Here is a 14,862-nt window from a genome sequence, read left to right as displayed (position 1 = left end):
TATTCCGCAGGTTTGCTGAGTATGGTTGTGCTGTAGGGATTGTTCTTAATTGTTTGCTAAATTTATCGTCCAGGTGGATCTGGAACTGGCCACTGGTGAATACTTCCTCCGAGAGAAAGACAGGAAGAAAAATAAATTACATGAAAAAAAGGTGAGTCTTGAATGCTTAATTTTTACACATGGAAATGGTGACAGACTGTAAAATCTGTATTTGGATGTCAGCTGTGGCTCAGTTGGTTTTAGCACACTTGCCAAAGTCGGGGGTTGTGGATTCAAGTCCCACTCCTGGGATTTCAGCACAGAATTCAAGGCTGACGATCCCAGTGCAGTACTGGGGGAGTGCTACACTGTTAGGGGAGCCACCTTTCAGATGAAAAGTACACTGAGGTCCCATCTGTCCTCTGAGGTACATCTCATGACACAATTTCAAAAGAAGAACATGGGAGTTCTCCCCAGTGTCGTGGCTAATATTTATGCATCAGTCAACATCACAAAAACAGTTTGCTATATTCAAATTGGCTGCCACATATCCTGAAACAGTAACTGGCACTTCATAAAGCACTTAATTATCTGAAAAACACTTTTGAAACATCTAGTGGTCGTGAAAGGAGCTTTATAAATGCAAATCTTGAGTGCGCTTCGGGGTGTTCTGCCACGAAGTTGAGGGTCACGGGCAATGGGAGGGACCATTATTTCACAACGGTGGAGGAAGCGCTTATTTAAGCTGAAGGACTGGCACTTGGCTGATCATGGCGGACAAGAGACATTGGTGTTGTGGTGGGTTGGGGCTGGTGGGGGACTAATGTTTTGATAAATTTGTATGTTTTTCTTTGCCTAGCTGTTCTAAAACTCTTATTTTTATGGAGGGTAGCTGAGGGAGGGGGTAAGAGTTCAGGGGCCGATCCTTTGTTTGGGTTTTTCCTGATGGCAGGGTTGATAGGTGGGGTGGAGAGGTTTTGATTCCTTTGTTCGAGTGGGGAGAACGGGACTCTGGTGGAGGGGCCCCCATGCTCGCAAGTTTTGGTTAGCTAGTGAATGGGGAGGGGCTGCGGCCTGCCAAACCTGTTTAGGCAGGCTTTAGTTAGCGTAGGAGGTGTGAATAGTGTGGGATGGCTTGAGTGGGGAATGAGGTGGTTTTGAGAGGAAGTGGTGTGGCGGTTTCTGGCTCTGTAAAGGGCGGGTAAGTCAGGTGTTCCATTCAGACTTTGGTGGTAGGGCCCGGGGGAGCATTTCTGATTTTCTTTTTAAAGTCTGGTTCCAGAACATAGAATCCTGGAATTCACAGTGCAGAAGGAGGCCCTTCAGTCCATCGAGATTGCACCGGCCCTTGGAAAGAGCACCCCTATCCCCGTAACCCAACCTAACCTTTGTGGACATGACCAATCCACCTAACCTGCACATCTTTGGACTGTGGGAGAAAACCCATGCAGACACGGGGAGAAAGTGCAGACTTCGCACAGACAGTGACCCAAGCTGGGAATCGAACCTGGGACCCTGGAGCTGTGAAGCGACTGTGCTAACCACTGAGCTACTGTGCCACCCTTCAGGGGTGAGGAGGTATGTGATGGGAGTGCTAAAGGGTAAATCAGTGGTTTTGGTGAGTGTTTATGCACCGAATTTGGATGATGTAGGCTTTATGAAGACATGGTTGATTTGTGTTGAGGTGGGGGGCCTGAATAATGTCTTGAACCTGAAAGAAGGCCGCTCCAGGCCAAAATCGCTTACTCTTTATTTTAGGGGCGGGGGGACTTTCCTCCTTGCCGGTGCATAGTGTCTACTCGCAGATCACTTCTTTTAATGGAGTGGGCTCTGCTGCCGGGGGTAAGGAAAGCGGAGTTCTCTGTGATTGTAATTTCCGACCATGTTCCACACCTGGTGTATGTTGTTTTGGAGAGTGGGCCAGCTCGGCGGCTGGCGTGGAGATTGGATATGGGGCTGTTGGCGGACTTGGGGCTTTGTGTAAAAATGGCAAGGTGTTGGATGATTCTGTGGACTTCAACAAGAATGGGGAGATTTGCACTCTGTGTTGTGGGAAGCCTTGAAGACGGTGATGAGAGGGGTAGATGATTGCATACAAGGTGCCTGGGTAGGGAACCGAGGGAGGAACACCAATGGTTGGTGGATGAGATATTGTAGGTGGATTGGAAGTATTTGGAGGACCCTACCCAGAGCTTTTGGTGAATAGAAAGCTGTTGCAGGCACAGTTTGACTTGATGTCCACGGATAAGGCGGCACGACAGTTGACACGGGTGAGGGGGCAGTCTATGAGTATGGGGCCAGCAGGCTGCTGGCAAGCCAGTTGAGGCAACAGGCGGCGTCTTCAGAAATCATTCAGATATGGGAGAGGGAGGTGAGTTTGGCCCCGGAGAAGGTGAACAGAGTGTTTGAGGCGTTTTACAAAAGTTGTACAGCTCGGAAATTTTGGAGGACAATTCGCACATGGTTGATTTTCTGGAGGGGTTGGAGTGTCCAAGGGTGGAGGAGGACTGGCGCAGATTGGAGGAGCCGCTGGGGGCAGAGGAAGTCAGGAAGGCAATTGGGAATATGCAGACGGGGAAGACAACAGGGCTGGATTGGTTCCCAGTGTTTTTTATAAAATGTTTGCGGACAGGTTGGCCTTGCTGCTGGTGGAAGCATTTTGAGGATGTAGTGGCTCGGGGAGTGCTCCCAGAAACGATTAGGACTCCATTTCACTCCTTTTGAAGAAGAATAGGCATCTGGTGGAATGTGGTCATACTGACCAATCTCGCTGTTGAACGTGGACGCAAAGATCTTAGCAAAGGTGTCGGGGGGGGGATCTCTCGTAGGTCATTGGATTTGTGAAACTTGGGCGATTGTCTTCCGATGTGTGATGCCTGTTGAATGTGGTGTTGTCTCAAGCAGAAGGGGAAGAGCAGGAAGTGATTATGGTGGTGGATGTAGAGAAGGGTGGAGTGGAGGTATCTGTTTGCGGTGTTGGAATGCTTCGGGATAGGTCTGAAGTTTGTGCCATGGGTTAAGTTGTTGAACCAGGAACCAAAGGCTAGTGTCTGGAGAAATAATGTAAGCTCGGGCTACTTCAGACTGCATAGGGGAACGAGGCAGGTGTGCCCTATGTCCCCTCCTATTCTCGTTGTTGATTGAGCGTTTGGCCACTGCCTTGAGGAGCTCGGAAAACACATGGTCGGTAATTACAATCACAGAGAACTCCGCATTCCTTACCCCAGGCAGCAGAGCACTCTCCAATAAAAGAGGTGATCTGCGAGTAGACCCGATGCACCGGCAAGAAGGAGGAAATCCGCCCCACCCCCCAAAAAAATAAAGAGTAAGCGACTTTGGCCTGGAGCGGCCTTCTTTCAGGTTCAGGACATTATTCAGGCCCCCCCCCCCCATCTGACACACAAATCAACTAGTGTATCCGTTCCCAGGATCGGAGCAACCATGTCTTCATAAAGCCTACATCATCCAAATTCGATGTATAAACACTTACCAAAACCACCGATTTACCCTCTAGCACTCTCATACATACCGGTATGTCGATGACCTGTTGCTGTACGTCACGGATCTGGTCTCGATGATGGGGGATATAATGGGGATAATAAAGCAGTTCTGAGCCTTTTCTGGGTATAAACTGAATTGGGATAAAAGTGAATGTTTTGTGGTCACCCCGCCGGGGAGGATATCTAATTGGGGGTGTTGCCTTTCAGATTGACAAGCTCACATTTAAGGTACTTAAGTGGCATGGGACTGGGCATAGCTTCGGAAGCTATTTTACAAGCTTGGTGAGCAGGGTGAAGGCAGACCTCCAGAGATGGGCTGAAACAGGCTCTTGTTCCTGTTTCAATGCATACCAGTGTTTCTACCAAAGGTGTTCTTTGTAGGGGTGGAACGCATGATTTTGTTGTTTATGTGGGCAGGGAAGATGGCAAGGATCCGAAGAGTGGTCCGTCAGAGGGACCGACAGTCAGGGGTTGAGGCTGCCGAACCTGTTTCACTATTCTTGGGCGGCGAATGCAGAGAAGGTGTTGGGTTGGTGGGAGGGATCAGAAGTCAGTTTGGGTAAAGATGAAGGCCAGGTCGTGTCAGGGGATGGGATTGCAGGTGCTGGTGACGGCCCTGCTCCCCCTCTCCCCGAGGAAGTTTTCGTGGAACCCGGTTGGGGGAGAGGGGGGGCTACGCTAAAAATGTGGAGGAAATTACAGCAGCACTTTAAAGCAGGGAGAGGGTCGGGAATTATACCGATTAGAGACAGCCACATGTTTGAACTGGCTAGGGTGGACGGCAAGTTTAGGGGATGGGAGGATAAGGGGATGGCAGTAAAAGTGGATTTGTTCCTGGAAGGGCAGTTTGCGAGAGTTAGTGGAGAAGTATGGGCTCGTGCAGTTGGAGGCATTCAGATACTTTTAATTCCGGAATTTTGCGTTATCCAGTTGCGCCGTCACGTCATTGGTGGAGAGGATACTATCGCTGGCCAGGTTGGAGGAGGGTAAAACTTCAGGCATCTATGGAAGGCTGCTGGTTGAGGCTGGGGCCTCACTGGAGGTGATTCAGATGAAATGGGAGGAGGAGTTAGGGGATGAAGTGGAGGAGCAAGTGTGAGGGCTTAAGGAGGCTACATCGTTGTGTGAGAGGCTCAGGCTCATACAACTGAAGGCGGTACATTGGACTCCCTTAACGTGGGCAAGTATGAGTCGGTGTTTGGCATTCACCCTCCTTAAGGTCTCACACCCCCTCCACCACTTCACCCCATCTCCCCCTCACATTTCGCCTTTATTGCCTCCAGCGAGGCCCCGTCCTCCGCCACAGCTGACGTTTTGTGGGAGGCGCCCAGCAAATCATGTACATATGTTCTTGGCATGTCCTAAGCAAGTGAACCTTTGGGTCTCTTTCTTCAGCACCATGTCAGTAATCATAGGCAAGGAGCTGGAACCGGGTCCCCAAGGGGCCATATTCAAGGTGTCAGAGCTGCCGGAGTTGCAGGCAGAAGTTCGGACAGATGTTTGCCTTTGCATTGCTTGTTTGTAGGCAGATACTGCTGGAGGTCAACTTCTCCACCCAGTGCCTCAGTATGGCTGGGGGACCTCCTAGAATTTTTGTATTTGGAGAAAGTTAAATACACGCTGAGGGGGTCGACTGGGGAGTCCTTTGTCCAACGATGGCAACCGTTGTTATGTATTTTAAAGAACGCGTCACCTGTCAGCTGTTGTGGGGTTGGGGCTTTGGAAGGCTGTTCTTGTTTGTTATGTTTTTGTATTTGTATATAAATTTAATAAATGTTCAATAAAGATATTTACAAAAAAAATACGAATCTTTTGGCTTTAGTGGTTATTTATCTCAGTTTAACAACCAGAGTGCTGTTTACCAAAATTTACATTAAATATTGTTTTATAAATGCATACCATTTTGTGTACATCTTCCTAGATAAAAGAAGCCGAGACAGCAGCTAAGCGAAAGGAAGAAAGAAATAAAGCTTTTATTCCTCCTAAAGAAAAGCCTGTGGTTAAAGTGAAAAAAGGTAACTGATTTCCATGTTTATTTTCTACAATTGCAGAAGTTAACAAAATCCTGGTGCTCCCATTTTATATAAAAGAACCCACTTTTGACTCATTATAGGAGAATCTTGATTCCATTGTACAGTGTAGTTTGACTGGAATGCAACGTTTTCCAATGTAGCTTGCTTTTCTTTAAAACAAAATCATCTTTATTATTATTGTCACAAGTACGCTTATATTAACACTGCAATGAAATTACTGTGAAAATCCCCTAGTCGCCTGTTTGGGTACACTGAGGGAGAATTGAGAATGTCGAAATGACCTATTAAGCACATTTTTCGGGACTTGTGGGAGGAAACTGGAGCACCTGGAGGAAACCCATGCAGACACAGTGACAACGTGCAGACTCCGCACAGGCTGATACCAGCCGGTAATCAAACCTGGGACCGTAGCGCTGTGAAGCAACAGTGCTTGTTCTGCGAGCAATACCTGAATGCGGACAGAAATCTGCAAATGAATATAGCTCAGTCCTAAAGATGTGCAGGTTAGGTGGATTGGCCATGCTAAATTGCCCCTTAGCGTCCAAAACGTTAGGTGAGGTTACGGGGATAGGGTGGAGGCATGGGCGATAGGGTGTTCTTTCCAAGGGCTGGTGCAGACTCGATGGTACGAATGACCTCCTGCACTGTACAGCTCCACCAGCTAAAAAAGAGAAAAAAACTATCCGCTCATTTTAATCATGTTTTCCAGCACCTAGTTTTGAGCCTCGCAGGTTACAGCACTTCGACACAGTTCTTTTAAATGAGTTGACCACTTCAGCCTCAACCACCAACTTAGGCAATGAATTCCAGATGCCCACCACTCTCTGGGTGCAAAAACTTTTTCATGTCCCCTCTATTCCTTCAACCAATCACCTTAAACTTTGTCCCGAATAATTGACTCATAAAGGGAAACAAGTTCTTCCTGTCTAGGCCCCCCACAATTTTGTTCACCTCAATTAGGTCACTGCTTAGCTTCCAAAATAAAAACAAAATACTGCAGATGCTGGAAATCTGAAGTAAAAACGCAAATGTTGGAAAAACACAGATCTGGCAGCATCTGCGGAGAGAGAAACTGAGTTAGCATTTCCAGTTCACATGACTCTTCTACAGAACATTGACATGCTGAGTTTATCCAGCATTTTTGTGTTTTTATTACCCTGAGCTCTGATCTAAGGCCAACAACCCTAACCGACTTGATCTCTCCTCATAGCTGTAATTCAAACCTTGGCAGCATTCTTGTAGATCTCCTCTCCCCTCTCTCCAGAACAATTATGTCCTTCCTTTAATGTGGTGTCCAGAACTGTGCACACAATTTCAACTGTGGCTTAACCAGTGTTTTAAACAGTTCCATCCTTGCTTTTGTATTCAATAGTTTGCCTAATAATGGAACATATTCCATGTGCTTTCTTGACTACCTGACCTGCCCCCTGATTATCCCTGATCAATCCATGACTTTCTATGTGCCAATTTATCCTGTGTCTCAGAAATATTTCCGATAATTTCCCACTGAAGTCAGAATAACCAGTCTATTCGTTTCCTAGCCTGACCCTTACGCCTGTCCCTTACACCTTTTCAAATACTGGTACAACATTCGCAGACCTTGCCTGTATCTAGTGATGATTGGAAAATGATCCTCAAGACCATCCGCTTCTGTCCAGCTTCCTTCAACAGCCTGACCCTGGTGATTTATCCTTCTTCAATGATGCCATTTTTAAGTTGATTTAAATAACTTTTTAAATTTCAATTAAATAACTATTTCATTTGTTGTCAGACCAAGCAAGATAAATACTCAGGGATAAAGCTAATTAAATAGTATACATGGGATTGGATATAATCCGACACAAAAACATCTTTCTAAAGTTTAATTTCAAAGGTTGAATTTAAAGGAATAAATCATGGCAGGACAGCTCCAAGGCATGGTCTGCTCCTCTTGCTCCATGTGGCATGCTGGGGATAGTTCCAGTCCCCAGGGTCAGCATGTGTGCAGGGTGTCTCCAGTTGCAGCTCCTAAAGCTCGAGTTTCAGAGGTGGAGCGGCGGCTGGGGATACTGTGGTGCATCTGCGAGTCGGAGAGTATCGTGGATAGCACGTTTAGCGAGGTGGTCACACCACAGGCTCAGACTCCGCAGGCAGGAAGGAAATGGATGACCACCAGACAGGGCAAGAGAGTGAGGCAGGTAGTGCAGGAATATCCTGTGGCCATTCCCCTGCAGAACAGATATACCGTTTTGGATACTGTTGAGCGGAATGGCCTCTCGGGAAAACAGCAACAGCCAAACCCATGTCACCACGGTTGGTTCTGCTGTATACGGGAGGGGTAATAAGTGTGACAGTGCAATAGTTATAGAGGATTCAATTGTAAGAGGTATAAACAGGCATTTCTGTGGCCGCAAACGATACTCCAGGATGGTATGTTGCCTTCCTTGTGCTAGGGTCAAGGATGTCTTGGAGTGGGTACAGGACATTTTGGAGGGGGAGGGTGAACAGACAGTGGTCGTGGTACACATCGGTGCAAATGACATAGGTAAAAAAAGGGATGAGATCCTAAAAGCAGAATACAGGGAGCCAGGAAGGAAGTTAAGAAATCGGGCCTCAACGGTAGTGATCTCAGGATTACTACCGGTGCCACGTGCTAGTCAGAATAGAAATGACAGAATATATAGGATGAATACGTGGCTGAAGGGATGGTGTCAGGGGGAGGGTTTCAGACTCCTGGGGCATTGGGACCGGTTTTGGGGGAGGTGGGATCTGTACAAACTGGAAGGGTTACACCTGGGCAGGACTGGAACTGATGTCCGAGCGGGGCTATTTGCTGGAGCGGTTGGGGAGCGTTTAAACTAATGTGGCAGGGGGATGGGAACCGATGCAGGAAGTCGGAAGATAGTAAAACAGGGACAGAAACAAAAAGGCTGTAAGGGGGAAAGTGTAACGCAGCGAAGCCATAGTCAAAAATCAAAAAAGGGCGACAGTGCAAGGTACAGTGACTTGAGGGGAGCTCAGTGAATAGGCCCAGTAATACTAAAAGAAATAAAATGGGAAGTAAAAACATAAATGGAAAGCGACGCGGCAGGTTGTTACATGAAGATATGGGTTCAACAACAAGGAAAATTAAGAGAAACATTAAGAGGAAAAATAACTTAGGAGAGGGTACTGATCAAGGTGTTAAGATTCAAATTAGAGGTATAAAAGCCAACAAAGTGTACTTTACCTGAATGCTCGTAGTATACAGAATAAGGTAAATGAGTTGATGGTGCAAATCATCGTGAATGACTATGATTTAGTGGCCATTACTGAAACATGATTAAAGGATGGTCACGACTGGAAGTTAAGTATCCAAGGGTATCAAACTATTCGGGAGGACAGAGTGGATGGTAAGGGAGGTGGTGTAGCTCTGTTATTTAAGGATGACACCTGGGCAATAGTAAGGGATGACATCGGTGCTATGGAGGATAAGGTTGAATCCATTTGGGTGGAAATCAGGAATAGTAAGGCGAAAAGTCACTGATAGGAGTAGTCTATAGGCCACCAAATAGTAACATTATGGTGGGGCAGGCAATAAAGAAATAACTGATGCATGTAGAAATGGTACAGCAGTTATCATGGGGGATTTTAATTGACATGTCGATCAGTTTAACTAAGTCGGTCAAGGCAGCCTTGAGGAGGAGTTTATATGTATCCGTGATGGTTTCCTGGAACAGTATGTAATGGAACCTACGAGGGAACAAGCGGTCATAGATCTGGTCCTGTGTAATGAGACAGGATTGATTAATGATCTTATAGTTAGGGATCCTCTAGGAAGGAGTGATCACAATATGGTGGAATTTAAAATACAAATGGAGGGTGCAAAGGTAAAATCAAACACTAGTGTTTTGTGCTTAAACAAAGGAGCAGTGCCCCGAAAGCTAGTGTTTGAAACAAACATGTTGGACTTTAACCTGATGTTGTAAGACTTCTTATTGTGCTCATCCCAGTCCAACGCCGGCATCTCCACATAATGGGATGAGAGAGAGCTAGCTAAGGTAGACTGGGAGCAAAAACTTTATGGTGAAACAGTTGAGGAACAGTGGAGAACCTTCCACGTGATTTTTTACACTGCTCAGCAAAGGTTTATACCAACAAAAGGAAAGGACGCAGGAAGAGGGAAAATCGATCGTGGATATCTGAGGAATTAAGGGGGAGTATCAAATTGAAAGAAAAAGCATACAAAGTGGCAAAGATTAGTGGGAGACTAGAGGACTGGGAAATCTTTAGGGAGCAACAGAAAGCTACTAAAAAGGCTGTAAAAAAAGAGTAAGATAGATTATGAGAGTAAACTTGCTCAGAATATTAAAACAGATAGTAAAAGTTTCTACAAACATCTAAAACAAAAAAGAGTGGCTAAGGTAAATATTGGTCCTTTAGAGGATGAGAAGGGAGATTTAATAATGGGAGATGAGGAAATGGCTGAGGAACTGAACAGGTTTTTTGGATCGGTCTTCACAGTGGAAGACACAAATAACATGCCAGTAACTGATGGAAATGAGGCTATGACAGGTAAGGACCTTGAGATGATTGTTATCACTAAGGATGTAGTGATGGGCAAGCTAATGGGGCTAAAGGTAGATAAGTCTCCTGGCCCTGATGGAATGCATCCCAGAGTGCTAAAAGAAATAGCTAGGGAAATTGCAAATGCACTAGTGATAAATCACCAAAATTCACTAGACTCTGGGGTGGTCCAGGCGGATTGGAAATTAGCAAACGTGACACCACTGTTTTTTTAAAAAAAAAGGAGGTAGGCAGAAAGCGGGTAATTATAGGCCAGTTAGGTTAACTTCGGTAGAAGGGAAGATGCTGGAATCTATCATCAAGGAAGAAATAGCGAGGCATCTGGATAGAAATTGTCCCATTGGGCAGACGCAGCATGGGTTCATAAAGGGCAGGTCGTGCCTAACTAATTTAGTGGAATTTTTTGAGGACATTACCAATGCGGTAGATAACGGGGAGCCAATGGATGTTGTATATCTGGATTTCCAGAAAGCCTTTGACAAGGTGCCACACAAAAGGTTGTTGCATAAGATAAAGATGCATGGCATTAAGGCTAAAGTAATAGCATGGATAGAGGTTTTGTTAATTAATAGAAAGCAAAGAGTGGGGATTAATAGGTGTTTCTCTGGTTGGCAATCAGTACCTAGTGGTGTCCCTCAGGGATCAGTGTTGGGCCCACAATTATTCACAATTTACATAGATGATTTGGAGTTGAGGACCAAGTGCAATGTGTCCAAGTTTGCAGAAGACACTAAGATGAGCGGTAAAGCAAAATGTGCAGAGGATACCGGAAGTCTGCAGAGGGATTTGGATAGGTTAAGTGAATAGGCTAGGGTCTGGCAGATGGAATACAATGTTGACAAATGTGAGATTATCCATTTTGGTAGGAAAAACAGCAAAAGGGATTATTATTTAAATGATAAATTATTAAAACATGCTGCTGTGCAGAGACCTGGGTTTGATAGTGCATGAATCGCAAAAAGTTGGTGCAACAGGTAGTTAAGAAGGCAAGTGGAGTTTTGTCCTTCATTGCTAGAGGGATGGAATTTAAGACTAGGGAGGTTATGCTGCAATTGTATAATGTGTTTGTGAGGCCACACCTGGAGAATTGTGTTCGGTTTTGGTCTCCATATCTGAGAAAGGACGTACCGGCGCTGGGGGGTGTGCAGAGGAGATTCACTAGGTTAATCCTAGAACTGAAGGGGTTGGATTATGAGGAGAGATTGAGTAGACTGGAACTGTACTCATTGGAATTTAGAAGGATGCGGGGGGATCTTATAGAAACATATAAAATTATGAAGGGGATTGATGTGGGTAGGTTGTTCCACTGGTGGGTGAAAGCAGAACTAGGCGGCATAGCCTCAAAATGAGGCAAAGTAGATTTAGGGCTGAGGTTTGGAGGAACCTCTTCACCCAAAGTGTTGTGAATCTATGGAATTCCTTGCCCAGTGAAGCCCAGCTCTTCATTAAATGTTTTTAAGATAAAGATAGATAGTTTTTGAAGAACAAAGGGATTAAGGGTAATGGGGTTTGGGCCGGAAAGTGGAGCTGAGTCCACGAAAGATTAGCCATGATCTCATTGAATGGCGGAGCAGGCTTGAGGGCTCAGATGGCCTACTCCTGCTCCTAGTTCTTATCTCTAATATGCTGCATCTCTTCACTTCCTTTGACAGGATTTTGCTCACCCTTCCTAATTTCCTTTTAATTAACACTCCATTTTTTGATTTACGTGATTTGGGCATCATTGGTTAGGTCAGCATTTATTGCCCATTTTTAAATGCCCTTGAGGTGATGAACCGCTGCAGTCCCTGTGCTGTTGTAGGGTTAGAAATTCATGATTTTGACCCCGCAACATTGAAGGAATGGCAATATGTTTCTATGTCAGGGTGGTGAGTGACTAGAACCTCCAGGTGTTGATGTTCCCTGGTACCATTTACCCATGTCCTTCTAGATATCAGTGGTCATGGGTTTGGAAGATGCTGTCTTAAGAAGTGTTGATGAATTCTTGAAGTGCATCTTATAGGTGATACACACTGCTGCTACTATTCATCTGTGGTGGAGGGGATTGAATAACCTCCAGCCACCACAACCATCTTCCTTTGTACAAGCTGACCCCCCCATCCCAATTCCCATTGAGTCCAGTTTTGCTCCTAGTTTCCTTATGTGTATGTGTCCGTGTGCTTTGTTTCAAATAGTAAAATTTATCAGTCTTGTTATACCCAAACAGTATATTCTGATGTTCCTTGTAATCCTTTGTTGCTAAGAACATTGGGATACAGTAGCTAATATATAGTGATACATCACAAGTAAAACCTAGAGATTTGTTTTGGGAAGGAACTTGGCAAAGTTACTGTGAAATTTCTCAAGTTATTTATTTCTGTCGTAGTAAAGCCCCAGTAATTCATGAAGGCCCACTAGCACCCTCGGACAGTGACAGTGCTGCCTTACCAGCTTGGCCACTGCCTGAGAATAAACAAAAAGGGTTGGCATCACCCTTAAGAAAGGTGGCAAGTGAGTTTACTTTGTTCAGTGGCAGGGAGTGTGTTGATGAGCATAATAGTCTTTATGTTGGTGCTTTCTTATCATGTCAGTTTGGACCATTTCTCGAGTTGAGGTAGAATATAACGCAAGCAGTCTTGGGAATCTAGCTGAGCATTGTTATGTAGGAATCTAATGTGTTTTGAAGATTTTTCCTGTGGCATATGAAAAAAATAAGTAGGATCTTGGTGTTTATATGCATGATTCTGTTGGTTGTTTTGACCAGTGTTTTAATTTGGTCAGTAAAGCTTATACTAAGCAGATTTTTACATTCTTTGTTTAAAGAAAAATTATGTTTCCTTTTAGCTGCAGAAACGAAAATTAATGTTCAGGTTCTTAAAGAGAAAGTGAAAACAGCCAAGAAAAAGAAGCTGGGCGCCCCAGCAGCAGAGGAAATTGCTCAGAAAATAGCGCAAAAGGAGAAGAAAAAGAAGAAATAAAATGACTTTTCCAGCTCTTCCACCATGCTTTTGTCAAGCATAGTTATGTGATTGGAATTATCCTATTTATGTTGCCTAAAAGACTGTCATTCTCATTGAGGCTGCTGCCTTATTTCCCTTTCTTAACTAATGTTAAATATAAATGGCCAATAAATGTTAAATTCCTCATTTCTCTCTTCTGCCAATGCCAAGGGAGGCAACAGAGCAAAGCGATTGATAACTAAAGAAGGAACTGGTTCTTGTGCACTTCCACCTGCACTGTTCATAATTTCTCAGTCATCACTAGGAGCAAAAGTTGATAGGAGTTGCTCTTAGCTGAGCTCCAGGTGCTTGGTTCATGAAAATGGACACCAAGCTGTTTTTTACTTGTTGACAATGTAGGTGGGGGGAATAAAATCCATTAAAAAATTGCACAATGCTAGCAGCTTGCAACGAATAGTTGCAGTGAGTAAAATCTTCTTGTTGGACTGTATCGCTTGCCTTTAAACCAACTAGGTACACTATCAGTAACTTGTACATGAATTGATTGTAAAAATATTGTGTAGTGAGATTGCCTAAATCCTAACCCTGGCAAATTTGAGTTCCTTGCATTTCATCTCATTTGTTTCCACTGAAATGGGGTACTATCGCCGAGATGAACAGTATTTTTCTCCTTAATCTATTGGCATTAGAAGCACCATGTTTTATTGATTTCAAGACTGTGAAAAGTATGATTTAAGGTTGAACTGTTCAGTTTCGTTACATACAGAGCAATGTTCTGAGATTCTATTATGCTATTTTGTACAACAGGCCTGTGCTATATAATATCTAAAATTATATCTAATTTCTTTTGTGTCTGTTCATTAAATGTGTGGGTGCAGGTAATGTCATGGTGTTTTAGGGTATGAAGTTTGCAGTTGGTTAAAATTTCCTACTCCTTGCTCATACCACCAGAGTGAATTTTCTAAGAAAAGGAAAGCTCAAGTTTGCACTATCCTATCCATTGAAGAACTGAACGCTGTGCAGAGAAGAGCTCAAAAATTAATTCCTGAATGTTAAGATGTCAGAGCAAATATGGGAGAAGCTAGGTGTTTTAGGGTTTAACAGAGATTTTTTAAAATCTAATGATTTTATATGGCTCCATTTTATGGTTACGCATATGGGAGGAAAAAATAAAATTAAACTTTCACCGATTCAAATTAATAAAACGTAAATTTCAAATGCACAGGAATGCTTAGGGCTCCAGGTAAATGTAGAAGATATGAAAATCTTGGAATCATTTAAGAACTGAATGCAAGCTGCAATGAAGCTACTTTAGGATACTTCTTTATCTGCTTTGATTCCAACTATTAAACTAATATTGGAGTATTGAAGAGAAAAAGAGACCTGCAGTTGAAGCTTTTCACCTTGCACTTATCAGGGCAACAGGAGATTGCCAAATTTCAAGGAGAGCAACAATTTATACTGTATGAAAAAATGGTGTTGATTGGTTAACAAGTCGACTGATTGGGCGAGGAATTGCCCTGGAGAAAGCACCAGGAATTATTATCCCCATGCTTTTAGTTCAAAAAGACACAATGCCCTTTTGGCTGTGGATGAAAAGTGCTTGTGTTTTGAATATTTGTAGCTTCTGTCAAATGTAAGTGAGCTCTATTCCAAACCAGTCTGATACTTTTAAATTGGTTTTTACTGTAATTCTTAGCACGAAAATTAATACTTGTATTGACTTGCTTCACAGCGCCAGGGTCCCTGGTTCGATTCTGGCTTGGGTCACTGTCTCTGTGGAGTCTGCACGTTCTCCCTGTGTCAGTGTGGGTTTCGTCCGGGTCCTCTGGTTTCCTCCCACAGCCTAAAGATATGCAGGTTAGG

General features: G+C 44.2%; 1 protein-coding gene across 3 annotated transcripts in view; it reads left to right on the top strand.

Annotated features, from left to right (window-relative positions):
* The window catches only part of krr1 (KRR1 small subunit processome component homolog), a 40,322-nt gene extending 26,215 nt beyond the window's left edge, over positions 1–14,107 (top strand). For 2 of the 3 annotated variants that reach the window (XM_038780220.1, XM_038780222.1), the window contains 3 exons: positions 74–151; positions 5,401–5,494; positions 12,881–14,107. In XM_038780220.1, the coding sequence (XP_038636148.1) occupies positions 74–151; positions 5,401–5,494; positions 12,881–13,014 (306 nt within the window). In that variant the 3' untranslated portion in view covers positions 13,015–14,107. The remainder of the gene's footprint in view (positions 1–73; positions 152–5,400; positions 5,495–12,880) is intronic. The other variant, XM_038780221.1, reaches the window with a different exon arrangement.
* Positions 14,108–14,862: the final 755 nt, after the last annotated feature.

Source organism: Scyliorhinus canicula, chromosome 20 (genome assembly GCF_902713615.1).
Source record: "Scyliorhinus canicula chromosome 20, sScyCan1.1, whole genome shotgun sequence".
In the NCBI taxonomy this organism is placed as follows: Eukaryota; Metazoa; Chordata; class Chondrichthyes; order Carcharhiniformes; family Scyliorhinidae; genus Scyliorhinus; species Scyliorhinus canicula.
The sequence above is the reverse complement of the archived record's forward strand: the minus strand, read 5'-3'. Positions and strand labels throughout refer to the sequence as shown.